This window comes from Castanea sativa, chromosome 1 (genome assembly GCF_040712315.1).
Source record: "Castanea sativa cultivar Marrone di Chiusa Pesio chromosome 1, ASM4071231v1".
NCBI classification, from domain to species: Eukaryota; Viridiplantae; Streptophyta; class Magnoliopsida; order Fagales; family Fagaceae; genus Castanea; species Castanea sativa.
Window position 1 is genome coordinate 14,078,655 of NC_134013.1, and position 22,879 is coordinate 14,101,533.

Here is a 22,879-nt window from a genome sequence, read left to right on the forward strand (position 1 = left end):
AAGTGGGGACGATCTTGGGGGAATTTAACATAAAGTACATGCCTCGAACCTTTATTAAAGTGCAAGTTCTTGCAGATTTAATGGATGAATTTATTGAGTCTCCAGTAGATGGGGTAGATGAAGAATATGGCCCAGAAGGAAAGCAAGTTTAGGTAATCTCTCTACGGGGGCCCTTATCCTAGAAGTTGTATTTTGACAGTGCGACAAATAAAAGGGGATCTGGGATGGGGCTAGTTATAATCCCCGGACATGATCACCATTGAGAAATCTTTAAGATTAGGTTTCTTGACCACAAACAATGAAGTTGAGTATGAGGCTTTGCTAGAAGGGATTGCTATGGTTCAGAAGATGGGAGGAAAGGTTGTTAAAGTGTTCTTGGACTCGAGGTTGATTGTAGGACAAGTAAAGGGAGAGCTGGAAGCTAGGGATTTGAGAATGCAAAGGTATCTGAATCAAGCTTAGCATTTGCAGTTACAGATTTTGAAATTTTCACCATACAACAAATCCAAGAAGCTGTAATACCCATGCTGTCTGCTTGGTAGCTCTGGCAACCTCCTCTAGACAAGACCTACCTCGGGTTATACTTGTTGAGGATCTACATAAGCCTGTCGAGGAGAAGAAGGGGAAAGTCTAAGTTCACCAGATCATGGTCAGGCCTTGTTGGATGGATCCTTTGGTTCTATTTCTCAAGGAGGGTGTTTTGCTTAATGAGAAGGGAGAGGCAGAAAAGATACAGAGGAAAGCTCCTCGATTTTGGCTGTTCGAGGAGCAAAAGTTGTATAAGCGTTCCTTCTTTAGACCATATTTGCTTTGTGTTCATCCTGAGACAATGAAATCACTTTTGGAGTTGCATAAGGGGATATGTGGAAGTCATACAGGGGCAGGTCATTGTCACATAGAGCCTTTACTCAAGGGTATTGGTGGCCAAGTATACCGAAAGAAGCACAATAGTACGTTAAAAAGTGTGATTAGTGCCAAAGATTTGCTCTGAATATTCATCAGCCCGCCCGGGGGGGAGGGGTACTCAATTTTTTGTCTAGTCCATGACCATTTGCTTAATGGGGTTTAGACATCGTAGGACCATTTCCCAGGGCTGTGGGAAACTGAAGATGGCTCTTGGTCGAAACTGATTACTTCATGAAGTGGGTAGAGGTTGAGCCATTGTCCAATATCAGAGATGTAGACGCAAAAAATTTTATTCGGAAGAATATCGTTACTCGATTTAGGATTCCTTATACCTCATTCCTCATCTCAGACAATGGACTACAATTTGACAGCAAAGCCTTCAGGAGATACTACTATGAGCTGGGCATTAGAAACTAGGGGTATGCAGAACGTTACTGGAGTAGACCCAACCGACTAGCGCCGATGTCACCATCCTAACTCTAGCGCCGGCCGAATGAGCTAAGTCCAGCGTTCGGACTTCGTCCTCTGTTTCGATGCCGATGCGGTGTAGTCACCGGTTGAGAAATTTGAAACCGAGACAGGGGCCGAACCGAACCGATACCAGGTTCTGTCGTTCTATTTTTTTTTTTATGAAGCTGATAAAACCACGTCATATGGTATGGGTGCTATTAAAAAAAAAATTGTGTGTTTTATGTTAGGTTTTCAAATTCTTAGGTATAAATTCATATTTTTCTATTATAATCGTTTAACTCTCTCTCTCTCTCGCTCTCGCCTGACACAGCGTCTCGCCTGAGCTCTCATCGTCGCTCACCAATCTCGGCAAAACAATGGTAGGCTTCTTCGTGTTTTCAATTTTGTTTGTCTTCGTGTTTTTTCCTTTTCATATTTTTGGGAAAGCTGCAAGCATGAGTGATTAAGTTTGGCTATTTAGGAAAGCATGATTTATATGTTAATCATGAGACTCACTGTACCAAAACTTCCTTTGCCTACACACTTCCCTCTAACCCAAGAAACCATGTTGATTTGTTTGAGTAAAGCTTAGCAGCTAAGCCAATAGCACCAGCCGATTGGGATGATGCAAAGATCATGGCGGATAACTTCAACAGCAGGGCATTGAATGCCTTATTCAGTGCAGTCACAAAATGAAGAGTTTAAAAAGATCTCCTACACTAAAATTGCAAAGGAGGCATGGACCATTCTCTAGACAATCTATGAAGGAACCAAGGCTATCAAGGATTCGAAACTTCAGAGGCTCACTACTAGCTTCGAAGAAATCAAGATGGAGGAGGATGAGTCATTTGATGAGTTTTATACCAAACTTAAGGACATAGTGAACTCGACATTTAATCTTGAGGAAACCATTCGAGAACCCAAGATTGTGAGAAAGGTGCTCAAATCTCTACCAGAGAGATTTCATGCTAAGATCACCGTCGTTGAAGAATTAAAGGATATTGACAAGATTCCTTTGATAGAGCTTGTTGGAAATCTGCAGACCTAGGAGTTGGGTTTGTCTAGGCTCGGGAAGTCAAGCAAGAGCAAGAGTATGGCACTGAAGGCCAAGAGCAGTGACATTGATGAGTCTTCTGATGATGAAGATTCTAAAATGAAGTCCTACATCACCCAGCAGTTCAAGAAGTTCATGAAGAATGCCAATACAAAGAGCTTCGACAAGGACCATAGGCAATCAAGTTCTTCACAGTCTAAGAGCCAAGACAAAGGGAAGAAAGATGCTAGGGATGGCAGTCAGTACACTATTCCTTCAGGGCCCAAGTGTTTAGGGTGCCAAGGTTTTGGTCACATAAAACAAGAGTGCCCTGCTTATCGCAAGTCTATTGGGAAAAGTAAGGCACTTACTGCAACCTTGAGTGATACTGAACTTGAGGATGATTCTAAAAATGAGGATGACAGAATCTTGAATGCCTTCATTGCCTTGTCAATCCTACTGAAGGGATTATAAAAGATGTGGATGAAGAAGAAAACTTGGTGGAGTCAAAATTTGAGAAAATGGATGAGCAAGATGACATTCACACAGCCTATGCAAGTTATACAAGGTCTCAAAAAAACATGAGAAGCTGTATAGGTTGGCCACCAAGAAGCTCAGTGATGTGGAGCTTGAACGAGAACAACTCCCCATAAAGTTTGATGAAGCAAATCAGACTATTGGAGCACTGAGGTTTGAGAACAATTTCTTGGCTGAGAAGACCAAGAAGCTTGAGGTAGAACTGTTCTAAGTGAGAGGTTAGTTGGAGAGGACCTCAAGTGCAAAACTTGATGAGATGCTTAGCATGCAAAAATTTGCCTCCGATCGAACCGGTTTGTGGTATGATTCTTCTTCTTCTTCTAATATTGCTTCTTCTAGTACTACTATATTTGTTTCTCCTACTAAAAATATTGATCTTGAGAATAATAATGTTAAAACTGTGATAGTTAGTAAGAACATAAACATGAGTAAATCTATATTCTTCTTCTTCTTCTAATATTGCTTCTTCTAGTACTACTATATTTGTTTCTCCTGCTAAAAATATTGATCTTGAGAATAATAATGTTAAAACTGTGATAGTTAGTAAGAACATAAACATGAGTAAATCTATCTTAGGAGCACTCTCTAAGCTTGCTAAGAAAGAAACCAAACACCCTAGGGCTAAGAAGAGAAATGCTCAATAGTCCAAAGAGAAGAAACAGCATCTCTGTCATCACTGTGGCACAGCTGGACATACTCGACCTAACTGCTAAAAGTGGTTAACCACTTAACAGAGCAACAATATGATTTCGTCAAGAAGCCAGAATCAATTTTCGTCCTCTCTTGCTCCTTTTGGATATCTCCTTAAAGCCTTCATGTTCCTTTCAAACTTGAACGATTTCAAATCTTCCCCCTCATTGTCGGTTCAAGGGTTTGTTCAAAGAAAATGTTCTTCCAAGGTGTGGAAGGAAAAGGGGCTCCAAGTGATTTAGTCACTTTTTCTCGCTCTCCCTCTTTTTGTTATGGTTGCATTACTTGTGTGTGTTTTTTGAGACAGTCTAGTTTTTATGCATTTCTTTATTTGATATATTTTTCTTTGGTTGTTTTTTAGTTTTGTTTTTATTTTTTTCATTCATAAAAATAAAATAAAAAAATTGAAAAATCAAAAAAATACAAAAACAGTGTGTGTTTGTGTAAATTGGTACTTGTGTACCTTGAATGACCAATGAAACAAAATTTTCTAAATTTTGTATCTTTTGTAACTTAGATGAGCATCTCTATGCATAACTAAGCAAGTGAGTTTTGTGGCTTGTGTTTGTGATGAGTAAGGTTAAGTGATCTTTTATACTTAACACTCGTATTACTCTTTTTGACGGGAAGGACTAAAAAATTCTAAAAGAAATGCATAAATAACCATTTTACCACTGTTGCCCACTAATCATGAAATGACATTTGTATGCTTCGGCATAGTAAAAGTGCAATGTCAAAAAGTTTAGCATAATTGGATATTCCTTTTCTCTCTCTTATATACCCATGCATGATATACTTAATAAAAGAAAAAATATGCAAAGAAAAAGTAAAAGCAAAAATATCAAAATGCTTCAAAATATGATTGCAAACGTGTATACTAGAAGATGTGGAAGTTATAGGATGTACCTCGAAAGTGATAGTCTCCATCAAGCAGTTATGATCGTGTGTGAGTTAATTGATTAACTTATATCTCAAATTGTCATAACATGTAGACACTTATGCAATCTTGTGATGTTTCTCACACAAAACACGCAATATTCTTTGTTACTTTTGATACATGTGCAGATACAATGTGATTTGACCATCACAAGGTTTACATGCACTAATGTATGCTCACTAAACTATCTAAACTTGTTTTTGAAATATAAAATTGGTTAGACTTGTTTGGTGTGTGTGTGTGTGTATTTTGGATCTAATTGCATGGTATTTTTTTTTGTTAAGAGATGTTTTTGAGAGGTTAAAATGTTGTTTAGATCCTTGGTTGAGTTGCATATTTGATTGCATTTATATCTGTGTTTTTCTCTTCTTGAAAAACCATTTTTAAGCAATCTCGACAGCTCTTCGACACCTCTCGACAGCTAGGCTATCTATCAAGCTCTTCAGTTTTTTCTTATCACAATCTCGATAGCTCCTTGATCCATCGAGAAAGTTTCCGTCTCCTCGATAGCTCATCGATCCATCAAGAAAGTTTCTATCTCCTCGATAGCTCCTCAATCCATCGAGCTCATTCTTACTGTAGACACCTCTGGACAGTTGTTCGATAGCTGTTTCTCTCTAAGCTTTTAAAACTTGACACCTTTCGACAGCTCTCGATCTGTCGAGAATTATGAGACTTCTATATATACGCGATTCGCGATTTCATTCTCATTTCTCTTCGATCTCTCTCGATAGATAGACTTATCTCACACTCATAAACTCTTCTCACTCAACCTCTTCATCTTCCCTACTCATTCTTTGATCTCTTCATTCCATATTTCATAGGTATGATCTCTTTTATAGCCTTTAATCATACATTTCATGCATTCTGACCTAGATTTTGGGATTTGTTGAAAATTTTGGGGTTTTTCAAAATCAAAGAGGTTTTTGCAAAATTTTTGGGATGGGTTTTGTATATTTGATTTTAAAACATCATGCATTGCATCACATGTACATTATAACGATATTTCAAGCATTTTAGATGTGTGTTTACATTATAGAATTGATTGTGTGCTGGTAGGTTTGGATTGGGCTGAGCCCATGATGTTTTTACTATTACATTTTACATGCTCATGCATTTTCATTCATATGTACCTTACATTCTCTATATTCTTATATATTGACTGTATTTGGTGCTTTTCTGCATGTTTCTCTCTCTCTCTCTCTCTCTCTCTCTCTCTCTCTCTCTTGTTTACGTTAATTGCGTCATGGCACCTAAACATGAGTCTACTCCGTCCTGGAACCCTCTTCATTTCGGGGCATCTACCTCTTTTGATCCTACCCCTTCTCATATTCGGTTCCGTAATGATAAAACCCGCAAGAACTTTTCAGAGAGCTTTTCTAGATGAGGCATTAATTCAAAATGCCAACTCATTTTCTCAAACTTCTCTGACACTAACCTACCCACTATCATTCACAGTAAGGGTTGGGAGTCATTGTGTGACGTCCCGGTCACTTGTCCATCTGTGCTTATCTAGGAGTTCTACTCCAACATGCATGGATTTGATTATTTAGTACCTCTCTTTGTCACTCACGTTCGAGGTACGCGCATCATGGTCACTCCGGATATTGTATCCGACGTGCTCCATGTCCCTAGGGTAGCACATCCTGACTACCCTAGTTGTGATTGTCTTAAGATCGTGGCTAAAGACGAGCTTATTTCCTCTTTTTGTGAGCGTCCTTCAGATTAGAGTGATTGTCAGTTCACTTCTTATTCAACCTTTGCTAAAGGTCTTAGGTTCATTAACAAGGTTACAACCTTTTTTTTTGCAACATCTCTCTCATTATAACTCTATTACAGAGCCCCGTGCTTGGTTTTTGTTATCCCTCATTGAGCATTTACCATTGACTTTCCATCTCATTTCATTCTTTCCCTTATAGAGTGTATAAGGATACAGCGACCCGTGATAAACTCATCTTTCCTTCTGCTATCACGAGGATTTTATGCCATTTTTTTGTTCCCTTTCCCGTTTCTAACCACTTCCATGTCATATATGCCATAGACGCCGCTATCGTTAAACAAAGCAAGATGCAGCTACATTCAAGGCAGTTCGGGTCGGCAGCTCCTCCCACTCCTTCAGCTCCATCCACCTCCGCTCCCTCTTTTTTTGCTGGTGGTGTGACTCTTGATGCGATTATGGCGCAGCTTTAGCGCATGGACGCTCGCCTTGACACTCTCAGTGATAAGTTGTGTCAGGTGAACACCCATGTTGGCTGTATTGCTAGACGGCAGGCTCGCCTTGGTGGCTTTGTAGAATCTCCCTTTCCTTCTCCCGAGGCATTAGAGGACGATGATGACTCCGACGACGATGATGATGATGGGGATGGTGATGTTAGCTTTTCTAGTGATGACGAGATGTCTACTTGATACTCTTACCCTTTGTCACTCGTGACAAAAAGGGGGAGTAATTTTGGGATGAGAGTAGTCATACTCATAGGGGGAGGGTCAATATAGGAGATTTTTGTTAGGGGGAGTGCTCATGTTTTTGAGGGATGTAGTGAGGATTTTAATGTATCTTTTTTTTTTCTTTCTATTTTAGATACATTCTTTTTGTACATGGGTCTTGTGACCATTTAACATACATTGTACTTATATTTGGTGTGTATATATATATATATATATATATATATATATATATATGTTGATGTATGTTATTTCACCTATCTCTCCATGTATTGCTTCTTTCTTCTTTTATACACATGTTTTTTTATTATTTGTATGCAATCTTTTATTTTTGTTTCACATAAACATGCATTGATGAGTTTTGTTTAAGTGTTTTAGAAATACAGGTTGTCAAAGTCTTCCCTGCTATGAACTCTCTTCTTGCAATTTTTTTTTAAGATTTTGTGTTAGGATATATTTTATTGCACGTAACAAGTGAGTATCAGTTGAGTGATTTATTACTTCTCTCATATGTTCATTTGTTTGTTGTGGTTTCGTTACGAATTGCCACAGGGGAGATTGTTAGGACATATGTGATTGGATGTTAGAAATATTTGTCAACATATTATATATTGGCTAATCTTTTGGCAAAACACACTTTACTTGTAATTGGCTAGATCTAGGATGTGTTTAATGCTTCAAGAAACAAGGTTTCAAGTTCAAATCTTAAAGTCATTCAAGTTTGTCCAAGAAACAAGTGAATAAGTGTTGTTCATTAAAACTCGATAGCTAGCATCTATCGAGGTTTAAAATAGCTATTTCAGCTCAAGGTTCAACAACTAGGGTATCTGTCGAGATATATGAAATTTAGATTTTCAGTTTCGATTTTCATCCAATCCGTGAATAGCTTGGGCTTTCAAATTTTCAATTCAAATTTATGAAATTCAGCTTGGGCTTTCTTTTCTCACAATTCTAAACGTATATAAGGATTATTTTAAGGGCCGTATCAGGTTGCACAACCAAGAGCACAATTGCACAAGAGCATAATTCCTCAAGTGTGACCGGAAACCTAGTTTGCCCTAGTTCTTGAAGAAGCTGCTGTGTTTGTACACCGTAGGGTTTTGTGACCAAGCAACTTCGTGATCTTTATGTGTTGAATAATAGAAGAACTTTGCAGCCAACATTCTTCTCAAGTTAGTGATAAAATCATGTATTGGGATCCGCGTATCTATTGGTTAGTCACGTACTGGGAGCTGTGCAATATAAGGAGAGATTGTCACTACAGAACAAGTTCAATTGGGTATTGGAGTAAGGGTTCAACTATAGGTTGGTATAAGGTATTGGGATTCCTTTACTTGTAAGCATTTATTTTGATAATAGTGGATTTTCGAGAGTGATGACCTTAAAATCACCTAGTGGGGTTTTTGCCATTTAAATTTTCCCTATTCATAAATAAATCACCGTGTCATTTAATTTTCGTTGCATATTTAGTTAATTGGTGATTTGTTTGTGATTCCACGCTTGTTTCATGTAATTGAATCTAATTAATTCACTTGGCTAATTAATTGGCTAATTTATCACAAATGGTCAATATATTTTTGGCTTATCAGATGAAGCAAAAGGTAGATGGGTAGAAGAACTACCACACGTTCTTTTGACATATCGGACCACCCCTCGTCGGTTAATGGGGGAAATATCATTTTCAATGACCTATGAGTTTGAGGCTGTGATCCCTCTAGAGTATGGGTTTCCAACATTAAGGACGAGCTTGTTCACCCCACATAGTAATGATCAACTATTGGAGAAAAGTTTAGACTTGGTTAACGAACAAAGGGAAGCGGCCATGGTTTAACTAGTGTACTACCAGCAGAAGCTTAGGCAGGGGTATGATACTAGTGTGAGGGTAAGACCATTAGCCCCAGGAGACTTAGTGCTGAGAAAAGTAGTGGGAATTGCAAAGAACCCATCATGAAGAAAGCTAGGGCCCTATTAGGAAGGGCCATATCACATCACCTTGGTAGCTGGAATAAGTGCCTACTTTTTGGAAGATTTAGATGAAAATGTTGTACCACGTCCATGGAATGTAAATAATCTACGAAGTTACTATTATTAATAAAAGTCAGTCATGCCATTTTCTATTTCAATCATTATATAGTTTATCTCAGTTGTTCATTTAAGTGTTAAACAGAACTTCGGTCATGTTTGGTTCCTCAGATCACATATCTTGGATAAATTAACAATTGGTTCGTTTTCATGTTAAACAAAACCTTGACTATGTTCAACTCCATAAGTTACCTACTTTGGGTAAATTAACACTTGGTTTGTTTTTATATTTAACGGAACTTTGGCTAGGTTTAACTCCTTGAGTTACCTGCCTTGGGTAAATTAATGCTTGGTTCTTTTTTATGTTAAGCAAAACATTGGCTAGGTTTAACTCCTTGGATTACTTGTCTTGGGTAAATTAACACTTGGTTCGTTTTTATGTTAAACAGAACCTTGGCTAGGTTCAACTCCTTGGGTTACCTGCCTTGGGTAAATTAACACTTGGTTCGTTTTTATGTTAACCAAAACCTTGGCTAAGTTCAACTCCTCGGGTTACCTACCTTGGGTAAATTAACACTTGGTTCATTTTTATGTTAAGCAGAATCTTGGCTAGGTTCAACTCCTCGGGTTACTTGCCTTGGGTAATTTAACACTTAGGCTGTTTTATGTTAAATAGAACCTTGGCTAGGTCCAACTCCTCGAGTTACCTGCTTTGGGTGATAATACTTGAATTACATTTGAAACGTTCAATCCTAAAGGTTTTTGAATTCTTATATTACCAACCTCGGGAAGTAAAACCCCAGTACAAATACTTCCTTATATATATAGACATGGTAACCGAAGAGTGAATCATAGAAATATGAACATAAGTTAGAACAACAAAGCTTTAACAAAAGTTTTCCATTAAGCTAAATTCAAGGAAATACATATGGAAAAGGAGGCAAGTAAAGACAAAATGCCTTCTGTTTAAAAAAAAAAAAAAACAATATAACAACAAAACTAGCATGAAGATCCACTGCCATATTCCTCAAGCTTTGGGAATTTTCTGTGTCTTTGGTCCCTCTAGTGGGTTGCACTTCAGAGGTTGGAGTTGGGGCAAAGGGAGCCATTGTGGTTGGTGCAACACTTGTGGAGGAATCTTTAGTTGTTTGGGATGCATTGGTTGCCACCTCAATGCCTTGGGCAGCAGCTGTGCTGGGCTTGGAGATGGTTAGCTCGGTTTGTTTAGGCTTAGTAGGAGCAGTGGTGCTGGGCTGCTGCTCATTGGGTTTGGCTTTGGCAGGAGCAATGATGCTGGGCTGTTGCTTAGTGGGTTTGGCTTTGGTAAGAGCAGTGGTTTTGGGCAGTTATTCAGTTGGTTTGGCTTGGGCAGGAGCAGTAGTGCCAGATTTGGGTTGAGGGTTCTCTGCAGAGCATGCTGGAGTTGAAGTAGAAGTATTGACAGGGGGTTGGTTGGCTGGACGAGCTTTGATTACTAGAGGGTAAAAGGCCTTCTCCGGATTCCTTAGCTAGAAGCTAGAGTCTACTCCAGCAACATTCAAGGCCTCAATCCACGTTTGGAGTTAGAAGCTACGACATACGACAAGGAGTTGAGATTTGAGGTGAGCCTCAGTCTCCTTTTGCCCTTGGTCTTATGCATTCTACTCGACCTTGTCCATCTCCTTGACTTTTTGGCCAAGCTCCTTCTTGAGCTCAGTAATAGTTATTCGAGCAATGGCGAGCTGGCTTTTTGCCTCCCTCAATTGCACGAGCTGCTCTCGAGCTTGCCTTTCTGAGCTTTCAATGGAAGCCTTAGCACTCTTTCTGGCCTTGTCACACTCAGCCAACTTGAGGAAAGTCTCCTTCAAATTTTTATCAGTAAGAGCTTGAGACTTCTGCATAGCGAAGCACTTGGATTCCTCCTCCTTCAAGTCTCGGAAAGCCTGGTTAACCTAATCCTTTGCCACATGAGTTGCTTGGGTAGCCTATGTATGAACAATTAACATGAAAGTTAGTATGAGAGTATGCATAGAAGGAATTTTAAAGGTGGAGAAGCCTTACTAGAGCTAAGTCCCTCTTCACAGACAGGAAAAACTCATGCTTCTTTAAATTTTGAAGCTCATCCATGTCTCTTGGGAGAAGAAGGGCTTGTTCCACGGCATTGGCTACATAGCCTACTCTTCTGCCATCAAAATCAAGGATAGATGCATCCTTTCGGAAGGGTGAGTCGTCCAACTCAAAGATAGGGTTCCAGTTCAGAACTCGAGGTCTACGCTCGATGGCTTGCTCGAGGTTTCCACTCCTTTTCTTTGTTGGGCGTGGGTCATTTTGGTCACCTTAGTGGGCTCAGGAGGGGTTTCCTCTTGGACTTCTCCTTCTTCAATAACTCTTTTGCCTCTTTTTTTTCCCCCTTTTTCGCTTTTTGTCAGTTGGTTCTGTTTATGCGGGGGTAAGAGGAATTGGAGTTGGAGGTTTGGGAATTATGGGGACCTCGAGGGCTGCTATCCCATCGTGGGACTCTAGTAGAGAAAGCAAGTTTGGCAACTTTTTCTCTATCACCATCCTTTCTAGTACTCCGATATCCCATTGGTCTTCACTAAATAGGGTTGTAGTTAGCTGGGGGTTGAGCCCTTCCTCCTCGGACATGTTGGTGTGGTAAAAGATTTCAAAATCATCGTCTCAGAAGGAATTTTTAGGATCTTCCTCCAAAGTATAATCCTCAGATTTTGTCTTGTCTTCTTCGTCTGAGGATGTAATCTTCTCTATGACAGATTGAGGATTCACAGGGGCAGGGAGCTTAACGGGTTGAGGATCCTAGAAGGTAGGGAGCTCGACTACTTGTGTTCCCTCTGGAGGAGGTTTACTTATGAAGCCTTCGATGGCCACATCAACCAGAGCAAGGCTCTCATCTCAAGCCTTGATCATGTGCTTGGATGTTTGGAAGCGATTGGATATGGGGTTGAAGCCTAGGATCATGTAAATTGCGTGGAGCTAACCGTCCCGATGTAGGAAGATTTTGGACCTTAAGACTCGGTTCAGTAATTTGAAGTTCACCAAACTTCATCTCTTGGTGGTGGCTCTTTTCTCTGAAGAAGAAAAGTTAAGAATTCATGGTAGTTTGCAAGTCGGACAAGCTCAGATTTGAGCAAGTAAAAGAAAAATATGCATACATAAGGGTAAAATGATAAAATGTCAAGTAAAAAGATTGTTTATAGTTTCCTAAGCTAACATTGATTTTTGTTAAGTGTCCCTAAGCCATCTCATCTGGAGTTCCATCCTTGGTAAGGTAATGGAGTCTGTCGTGCCACTCCCCTGAAACAATGAGAAAGTCCTCGTCTATGCCTTTGTTCATCTTGGGAAGACAAGAGATTAACCCAATGGTAGGAACCCTAATTTTTAAGTAATAACCCCCCCCCCCCAATTAGCACCTTTCTAACAACTATACACCCAATTCACGTCGTGATGGGTAAGTTGTATACCCAACTTTTCATTTAGTGCGTCTACACGACCTAATATTCTAAACATATTTGGAACGCACTGAGTAGGACGTAGTCTAAAAAGATTTAGAAAATCTCTAGTGACTCTGCCCATAGGAATCCTCATACCCCTTTTAATGAAGACAATCATAGGAATTGCAACAGCACTAGTAGGCCTCTTCTTATGCCACTCACCTAGGTTGCAATGTTGTATGGACACATTATTAGGAATCCTATAATACCTTATAAACTCCTCTCGGTGTTCAGGAGTGTCTACCAAACTAAAAAATCTACCCATTTAGGAAAAAGAAAAAATCTACTAGTGTGAAAGAATAAGGGAAGAACTTTGGTTAACAAAAATACATACTTATGAGTTCAAGGAAGAAAGACTCATCGGGCAAGGTTATCAAGTGAGAGGAGAGTATTTATGTTCTTTTTAGCTTCTAGGGAGACGAAATGGAGAGAAAGGTCTTACATCTCTCTATATATAGGCTAGAAAAAGAAGGAGCGGTAATCTTCCCGCCCTTTCTAATGATGAATTCTGCGCCATTCACCATAGAACGTGGAAAACAGCAGGCTGCCAGTTGCATTTATTGCGAAGTTGGGGATTCTAAAGTGTCAAGAACGGGTTGCAGTCAGTTGAAAAGACGTGTTTGCAGGGAAACTTATTTACAAATGTACCCTTGTCAATGACTTTTATTGGCCAAAACCTCACTTTTCTTGGTCGGGAGTGAAAAATGAGGTTCTAGGGGGCTATTGTAAGGACGAGGATCCTTAATCCAATTCAAATAGGTAGCCAAGATTATTTCCGAGGATACACCTTGGACCTCGGGAACGAGCATTAGCTGTGTGAGGCGCATGAATTTAAAACATCACAAAGGGAAGAAAACAAACATCCCCTCTGCATTAAATACAAGACAACCACTCCCCTGGCCGCATTAATGAGGAAACGACTATGAACAGTGGTGGCACAACTAAGGTTGCAAGGTAAAAGCTTAATAGTATGTTCTGGATTAAATAAAAGTCCTAGGAATGCAATCTCAACCCTCCAAGTATAGGATTAGGATGATTTGTGTTTAAGTATAAAAGAAAAATTAAGATCCATATGAGGGGGAGATAGAAAAAGAAGAAAAAAAAGGGACTTGGGACCCAAGAATACAAATATTTGTATAGGTGAGAAAGAAACACACATATATAAGATAGATATTCCTCGGGCCCGACTGAGGAGCCTCTTTTCTTCATAATTTGTTGCACTAGTCATTTCATTTGCTTCTTATCTCATTGTGTTTAACTTTAACTTATGGAGTGATCAATATCTAACCCATTCTCTAATAAATCTATTGTGATGGGCTTATTGGGCCACTTTCCGAGTCATTTTTGAGTACTGGATCAAGTTGGGCCCTTACAATAATTATATTGTAGGTTAAAAAGGCTTGTTATTTGTTATTATTATTATTATTATTATTATTATTATTATTATTATTTTATAAGTAGATAGTAAGGAGGAGGGGAAATAGGATTTTTTTTTTAATGGGAATATATCAAACTTTATTATGAATGAAAAGTAACAATTACATCAATTAAAAGGGCACAAATTATCTTAAATCTAAAGAGAAAAATCATCAATACTTAAAGCATTTTTAGCCAACAAATGAGTAGAGTGATTGTTTCTCTATGTACATGGGAGATATGAACCCTACAGAATTCGTGCATAGAAAACAATATTCTATAAGTAATTGGGCCGGACAATTGAAGCAAGAAAATGGGAAAGATCACTTAAAGCTTCGGTAATAATGAGATTGGATTTGACATGTTATTACTACCACCACTTAATTAAGTTAATTTTTTTTTTAAGAAGACAGCTGAGTTCAATTTAGGGTCTGTTTGGATAAAATTTATTGTTGAAAATTGAAAACTGAAAACTGAAAATATTGTAGTAAAATAATTTTTAAATATGTAAATAGTACTGTAAGATCCATTTTTAATAAAAAAATATTGAAAAGTGAAGTTTGTAGGTCTCGTAAACAGTGCACGAGACCTACTTATACACAAAAAAGAGTTAAAAAGTCTACTTTTGCTGCTACTGTTTATGCACCGTACATAAATAGTAACCTTTGTCTCCCTTGAAAGCTGCGAAAAAAAAAAAAAAAAAAAACTGAAATATGAACGTGGACGTAGACGCTGATCCAAATCCACTCTTAAAATCTTAAACCCAAGTAATTTTAAAAAACAAAGTTATTTAATTTGCAAATTTACCCTCTAGTAGTTACTGTTTGGAAGTATTTGGGGCAAGTTGCAAAATTGAAACTTGCCAACCCAGCAACAGCAAGGAATGAAAGAAGAGAATAGAATAGAAGAAATGACAGTTTTAACAGAGGACACGTGGCATAGCCAATGAGGCATAAAAAAACGAACAGAAAAGAGGGCCCCTCAAAATGCTCACGTGTAAGATTAAATCCCGGGATTCGCTTCACAGCTGCACCATGGCCAAACACAAACACAACACCCTTCCGATCTGATCGCCACTCTCTCTTCTCTCTATCTTACTTCAAATTTCAAAACACTTCAAAACTCAACTCCTCACTATCAAACGTACCAAGATTCCCCCGAATTTCACTCTTCCACTCCCATTCGTCGTTTTTTTCGTTTTCCTAATTTCTAAAACGAAACAAAAAGGTCTCGTTGTTGCTCTGAACTTCAACTACACTAAAAAACTCAATACTTGTAATTCAAAACCATTACGCATTGGTAAACCACTTCGAGTTTTTTGCTAGGGTTTATGTTATGCTCTCGATGGCATTTTCGTGAAAAAAGAGCAAGAACAAAGGAAATCAATGGCGGCAAGTCCAGGGGGCTTTACGGCTCAGCTAAATTTCAAGCTGGGACGACGACCTGGTGGTTATCCGATGCGTAACCAGCTTGGGTTGGACTTGGAGGTGAGGAAGCGGAGGAGGCTAAGAGTCGAGGCCACTAGTCACCGAGTCGGGACCACTCGAATCAGCTGTTGCTGCTCTGACTCGGTGGTGCCGATCCGGAGATCGAGCGGGTCGGGTAAGAGCATTGAGAAGTCCGAAGATTGGCGGTTCGATCCGAAGAAAAGTTCTCACAGTCACAGTCACAGAGTCCGAGTCCATGCCTCCCCTGCATTGCCTTTTGCTTCTCCTCAGTACACTCTCTCTCTCTCTCATATATATATCTACACACTCAAACTCACACACACACACTTATATATATCTATCTATGAATGTAGATGTGAATTGTTCTTATTAACCAGTTCTGTTAGATTCATCTTGCACCGACAGCCTCTCGTTATTCAATTCTTTGCCATGGAATTGGATTTCACACTTTTTTTATTCTTTTTTTTTTTTATTATTGAATATTGAGTTCTTCGAAATCATGAGGTCAATGGAAAGGAATGGTTAAAATTGTTTGAAAATGATTATTAAGAAAACTTAATTTATATTGAAAGTGCTTAAGAAATAAAGATTTTTGTTTTTGTTAAAGCATTTCTATATGTTCACTCCTTGTACTTGGTAGCACCAAACAAGGTCTTGATTAATGACATTGATCACGTATGCAGATCGCCCTTTGTTTCGAAAAAAGAAAAAATCTACCCCCGATGTACCCCTAGAAATTCTGGTCCGCAATCTCGTGACACTCCTCCAAGAAGAGGTAATTTGCAATGCATTCACAATGTTAGTTTCTAATGTATTGTAGTTGGTCGTGCCAATGTTGAAGATACAGATGAAAATATCATTTATCAGTTATTTTTCCTTTTGATTTGAGAATAATAATAAAGCATGTTGTGTTCGCTAATGTGTAGACACTGGTATTGCGAGCGAGAAGGACTGGGGCATCAGCTTATTAAACGAAAATGTTATTGAGTCTGGAACTAATGAAGATGGAAGTACTTGGTATCGAGAAAGTGGGGAAGACTTGGGCGAAAATGGATACAGATGTAGATGGACAAGGATGGGTGGTCAATCACATGATGGTTCCTCTGAATGGAAAGAAACGGTACAGAAATCATTCTATTATATGTATGATTATTATTTGACTTGGAGTGAAGCTAAATGAAATTATTTCTTTGTGAATTATTTCGTGTAATTGGCATCACTAATCCATTTTTTAGGCACTTAAAAATTCTTGTATGAGCAAAATTTAGGTACAATATCTTATGTTCACTGTATTAGGTTATCCAATTAAATTCAGATACATGGTTTTGTTGCCCAATGAAATATAAACAATGTTTTATTTTCCAAGAACAATTAAATTCAATACAACTATGTTTTTGGATTTTATTAGGGAACCTAATTTATTGTACCTAAGTTTTACCCTTCTTGTATTTTATATTGGCAAGAAGGCAACTAAATAAATTTGACTTACTAATGATTTACTGAGCCTTACCTCTTGATATTTTTAAGACAAAAATGACTAAAGCTGTCTCACAAGCTTCTATCCTTTGATAAAAGTGTTGAATTCTTTGTTAAATATCAACTAAATCTAGAAAGGTAAACAAGAAGCTGCCTATAACGATGAGAGAACATGGTAAACTCTTAAAATGAATGAGTAGGTAGCTCATTGCATATGTTACATATTTTACTCTAGTTGAAACCTGAAAGCTCAATGTTACACAAGCACTTTTGGAATCTCAAGGTGTAATCTGATTTTAAAATTTCTATGCAAGAAGTGGTTGATGTTGCATCTGTAATCTGGTTAATGATCAAATTAGATGATCATTAATCGCCTGTATGATTAATAATCATCTAATTTGCAAGAAGAAATTCTTGGCAGAGACGATTGATATAGATTGATGACTATGAGGGTTTTTTTTTTGGTTGAAAGCCTTGGGTTTAGACATAATGAGGATAAAAATATGTTGAAGAATAAGCAGGCAAAAGTGATGCCTTTCTCTGGAGTGTCATGTGACTAATACATATTGAAATCCAAACAAATTTGAAGCAAATTGTTGAATTAATACTGCCATAAATTTTTTAAATAGTGGATGAGTTCTGGGAATTTTCAATGCACATTTTTTTGCGCTTCAGAAAATATTGGCATGACAAAGTGTATACATGATATATTATCATGCTTTATCTGACAGATGATGAAGCTCAATCTATGAGTTAGCTTTGATGTGACCATGAAGTTATCATTTTCTCAAATATTGTTGAAGCCCGATCACAACTTATGGTTTATGTAGCAGTGTAGCCTCAAATAATTAATGTATTAGTATATAGTATATACCAATATATGATTATGTTGTCCTAGGATGACATGAACTTTCTTGAAAACAGTGCTAGTGTTACTAGCAATTATCTTTGAAAAAATCACATGAAATTTCAAATTTAAAGTGAATAGGTTTATCATGTTCTCATGCTTTGGAAGTTGAAAATTAGATTTGATTAGCATACTTTAACTCCGAACATATCTTTCCATTGACTTCAAAATTATCTAAATTACTAGTACTATCATCTTTATCTACTAGTTATCTAAATTGTTTATATTGAGATGCATTTAATTTACTTAAAAGTTAAAATTACTGGCAATGCCTTCTCTTCTTCCATAATTATTTCATAACTTAGGAGTCTATTTTAAGTGATCTTTCACTTTTCAAATTGCTGCTGAGTCTATGATGTATTGTCTACTTTTAGTTAACAGATGACATCTTTTTTTATAACCTCACTAAGTATCATCCCAGGTGCATGCATTTAATTGGATTTATTGATGTCATTGACAGTGGTGGGAGAAAAGTGACTGGACTGGATACAAAGAGCTAGGTACTTGCTTGCCTTAACTAGACCAGCTGGTTATCACTGTGGATCAGTAGAAATTTCGAGTTAGTTTTTGATGCTATAGCACATGATTTGGAAAAATTCGTGGGAAGCTATTATTTTGAAACTAGAACTTATGGATTTGAACTGAGCTGCTGCTTGATAGTAATAAAGTGTGAAAGATTGCACCTTTCCAGATCTTTATATAAGTTCTAAATGTAGTGAGTTATGATTTCATCCAAGTAAAACTGTCCATTTCTATTGATAATTTTGCAATGTCATCTTCCACTTCTCTTGTAATATTCAATTGGGAAGATTTCCAGGGATAACCTGTATATCATGCTGTTTATATAGAAACCTGAAATTTTCTGAAAATTTACTATAAATGGTATTAGTATTACAACATTAAAAAAAAAACTGAAATCACTTCTAGAAACATATAAGTATGACTCAAATTCTCTATATCATGTGTCTTCTTTGTACAAATGATGATTCTATATATTACTGTGGCAATTGATATAAGATATTGTAATTTGACTGAGTTATATGATTTAAGCAATACTGCAATCCTTGTCTATTCATGTTTGTTAACTATCCACTTATTCCACTATGGCAAATTCATCTATATTTGAGTAAATGCAATGACAATTGTTCCCAACACAGTGAGTTCCAAGTACTATTTATGTAATTAAATCTAGAGCTGTCACTCAATGCTGTCTGTTTTCAATATTTGGCTAATCTGAATCTATTATATATGCATTCAATCAATTCTACATCTTCTCATAGGTGTAGAGAAATCTGGTAGAAATGCTGAAGGGGATTCATGGTGGGAAACTTGGCAAGAAAATCTTCATCAAGATGAATGGAGGTTTTTATCAGTCTTCCTGTCCTTAAACAAAACAAAAGAGGAGAAAAAATCAACAGATTGATTTTTGATCTAGCAAATAAAAAATATTGTAACTTTCCTGTTTGTTCCACTTCAATTGATACAAAAAGTCAATAACTTGTGATTTTGACATTGCAGTAATCTAGCAAGGATAGAGAGGAGTGCACAGAAACAAGCAAAATCTGGCACTGAAAATGCTGGATGGTATGAGAAGTGGTAAGCTAATATATTCCAATGCACAATAATAGGATTTGTATGCATTGGTTGTATATTTGAGCAAACAATGACCTATTGGATATTCATAATATATTGATGATACATCTAATGTGGATATAGGTGGGAGAAATATGATGCTAAAGGCTGGACTGAGAAAAAAGCTTATAAATATGGAAGACTAAATGAACAGTCATGGTGGGAGAAGTGGGGAGAGCAGTATGATGGAAGAGGATCTGTTCTCAAATGGTCTTTATTCCTCCTTTCATATAACTTTGAACTAAAATGTGCTTTGTGCAAATTCCTTCCTCTCTAGACATTAGTGTATTTCATATGTTCTTTAATTTGACTGTGGAATACAAGATTCAGATTTTTCCTGAAACCACTTTAATGTTAGATTGATGATGATACTGAGTAATGGGTCAGGGAAAACAGTATTCAGGAAGTTCCAGAATTTCATATTTCAAAAGGAGAACTATGGCACAGTACATGCAGCAACAAGTTTCTATACTGATAAACATGAAGCCGCCTTACATTGGCAAAAAATTAATTGTCTCCCCGTTTAATAGTATATAGACTATGGTTATATAATATACTGCAGTAACATCTCATAGAAACAATGACAGACCTCGTTATGTGTAGAAAATTTAACGCAGGATAAATGAGGCTTTCATTTATATTTCCCATCTCTTTATTTGAAACTGTGCTATGGGGTTTGGGAGAAGATTTAACCAAATACACAAAGTTTGGATTTTTCTCTGTATTGTGTTTAATACAGTCTGAGCTTCCCATTTGATTCTCTCTCTCTCTCTCTCTCTCTTAAACCTTCTCAAGACTGATAAATGGGTTGACACAATGCTTGGGACCAAATGGGGAGACAAGTGGGAAGATAAATTCTTTGCTGGCATAGGTTCACGGCAAGGGGAGACATGGCATGTGACTCCTGGTGGGGAACGTAAGTGTAATCCTTGTATTCTCTGGTGATAATGTTTATTTTCTATATCACGTTTGCCTGGTAGACATTTATCCGTAATCATCTTGGGTCGTTCAACATATTCTTTGATATCCCTTTTATGCTATTTTAGATTTCTTATGCTGCAACAATTATCTATATCTGCTCATTCAAACTTTTGTACAGACTCCTTTTTCTTTTTAGTTGTTCTTTATTTCTAGTAAATTCTTTTTATATCACATATGTGCAAGCAAGTTTCCTTTTTCTCCCTCCTCCAAAAATAAAAATGGTCCTGTGCATTCTTTTTTTTTTGGTATATTCAAAACATGAACCACGACAATATCTGAAAAGGTGTGTCTCATCTCAGTGAGTTCGAAATGGCCACCAGAGTAGAGAAACTGCGTCTCAGAGCCTCAGACCCTGAAATATCTTTAGAGTAAAATCAGTTAGTGGAATGATGTTGGACATACCTTTAGGCTTTCTCAGACCAAAACCCTTTCACTGTCTGAGGGAAATAGATGGACTGATGATTAAAGTATCTTTGGAGAAAAAGTTTAAGAGAATCATGTAGTCCATACACATACACTCTCTTAGCATCATTTTACCTGTGGACCGCCAGTTTTCACACTACTGCCTCCACAAGAATGCCTTCATTTATAGATGAAGAGAGTTACTTGCACAATTATATAGTGGCAATCACAAATTGGAGATGCATAAGGGTACTTATGTTGTTACTTTCATAATGGGAGTATTGTTGATATAAAGGATAAAAGGACCCATGAGTAAAAAATGCCGGTCATTTTATGAGCCATGCACATTCCTGTCTTTTAAAATGTTGAAGAATATTTCTACAGTTGTGGCAACCAAATTAATGTGGGACTCCTAATTTCTGTTTTGTTTTCATTATTGATTTATGAACAAGAAATGAGACCGTGCTTAAGTGGTCTACCCTTTAAAAAAGCATGAAAAACTGAATTTTATGATTCTTTCGAGTTACGAAGGACAGGATTGATGGAGGCCTCAGTTGTTCTTTTGCCTAGGATTTGTAATAAGTTAATTCCTTGTCAGTCATTTAGATTTTTCATATTTGAATTTACCTGCATAACTATGAGGTATGGTGTGGTAAGAATTTTTTTTTTTTTTTTTTTTTTTTATAAATTTGATTTGTCTTTTGCAGGTTGGTCAAGAACATGGGGGGAAGAACACTTTGGAAACGGGTATGGATATCAATCTGATAAATCAATTTATTAACCCAGCAAAGCTCCTCTCATGATAGATAGTAGTTTAACAATGAAATGATTTTTGAATAAAGCCATATTCAGATTATTTCAAATTTACTGCATCTGAAGTTAATGCTTAAATCTTGATTCTTTTACCTTTAATATATTTGTGAAATTTAAGCATTGTATGAACTCGCTTGTACATATTCGTTTTTTGCATGCTCTTTCGGATGCTAATATGGCTTTTTCCTGTAGCAGTAAAGTGCATAAATACGGGAAGAGCACAACAGGTGAAAGCTGGGATATTGTTGTGGATGAAGAAACCTATTATGAGTAAGAATATACTTGACTATCAAATTTGTCTTTATATGCATTTAGTTATTTAAATGCGACTAGCCCAAGTAATTGTGAGGATTAAAATAAAGATAGGTAATGTGCATTTTTAACCGTATAGTTTAAAGGTTTTTCAAATTAAACTCTTAACTTTTCAAAAAAAAAAAAAAAAATCAAACCATAAACCTGTTATGTGTGAATCCATTAATGGAAAATGCTTAAGCAAAATTACGCATGTCACTTGGAGTGAAATGATGTTCATGTACAATAGGCACATGTATTTAAATAACCATACAATGTCGCTTTGTCTACACATTTTTTATTAACAACGTGAGGGTAAATGAGTTTCCAGTTTGAAGTGAACCTTTTTAAAGTCAAAGGTTTAATTTGGAACTTCTAAATGTGGATTTTATTTTTGAAATCACCGTATTTTTTCCAATGAATATTTATTCCAGTATTTATTCCTTAGGTGAATGTGACCTTCATAGAAGAAAAATGGTTTTAGTTAAATTTAATTTTGATGAGTTGTCTCTTTTGATGAAGGGCTGAACCTCATTACGGTTGGGCGGATGTTGTGGGTGATTCAAGCCAGTTACTTTCAATCGAACCTCGAGAAAGGCCTCCTGGTGTGTACCCAAATCTAGACTTTGGGTCATCTCCACCACCTCCATCTGATGACTCACCAGAAGATTTGCCTCCTTCACAATGAAGAGAGCTGATTTTTGGCCTCATACTTCAGTTAGATGGTTTAGATTATTCTACTTCAGTGATATTTCTCTTACGTAGTAAAATATATATATTGGTTGAATAGTTGAAATTCTTATAAGAATATCGTGAATTGCTCTTTAAATTAATTCATTCTTTCCATTGTTAATGCTTCCATGTATTCCATTTTGGACCTGGATCTTCTACATTTTGGGCATTGTTTACTTAGTGACTAAATCTTAGAAAGACACATGTTGGTATCGGTGTTGTTTTTTCGGTTTCTTGTTAAGTATCTGGCAACTGATGTTCAGAGTCTTCACAAAT

At 37.1% G+C, this 22,879-nt stretch overlaps 1 protein-coding gene across 2 annotated transcripts; it reads left to right on the forward strand.

The window, feature by feature from the left end:
- The first annotated feature begins 14,952 nt into the window (after window positions 1-14,952).
- Window positions 14,953-22,724, forward strand: LOC142625000 (protein EARLY STARVATION 1, chloroplastic). 2 transcript variants are annotated; one of them, XM_075798718.1, is made up of 11 exons: window positions 14,953-15,638; window positions 16,053-16,144; window positions 16,296-16,489; window positions 18,213-18,252; window positions 19,033-19,114; window positions 19,271-19,348; window positions 19,469-19,594; window positions 20,179-20,300; window positions 21,475-21,514; window positions 21,773-21,850; window positions 22,394-22,724. In XM_075798718.1, exons 1-11 carry the CDS (start codon window positions 15,307-15,309, stop codon window positions 22,557-22,559), a joined length of 1,350 nt encoding a protein of 449 aa, XP_075654833.1. In that variant the 5' UTR covers window positions 14,953-15,306; the 3' UTR covers window positions 22,560-22,724. The 2 variants fall into 2 exon arrangements, with proteins under 2 accessions (XP_075654833.1, XP_075654840.1); XM_075798725.1 differs by having other exon boundaries at window positions 21,776-21,850.
- Window positions 22,725-22,879: the final 155 nt, after the last annotated feature.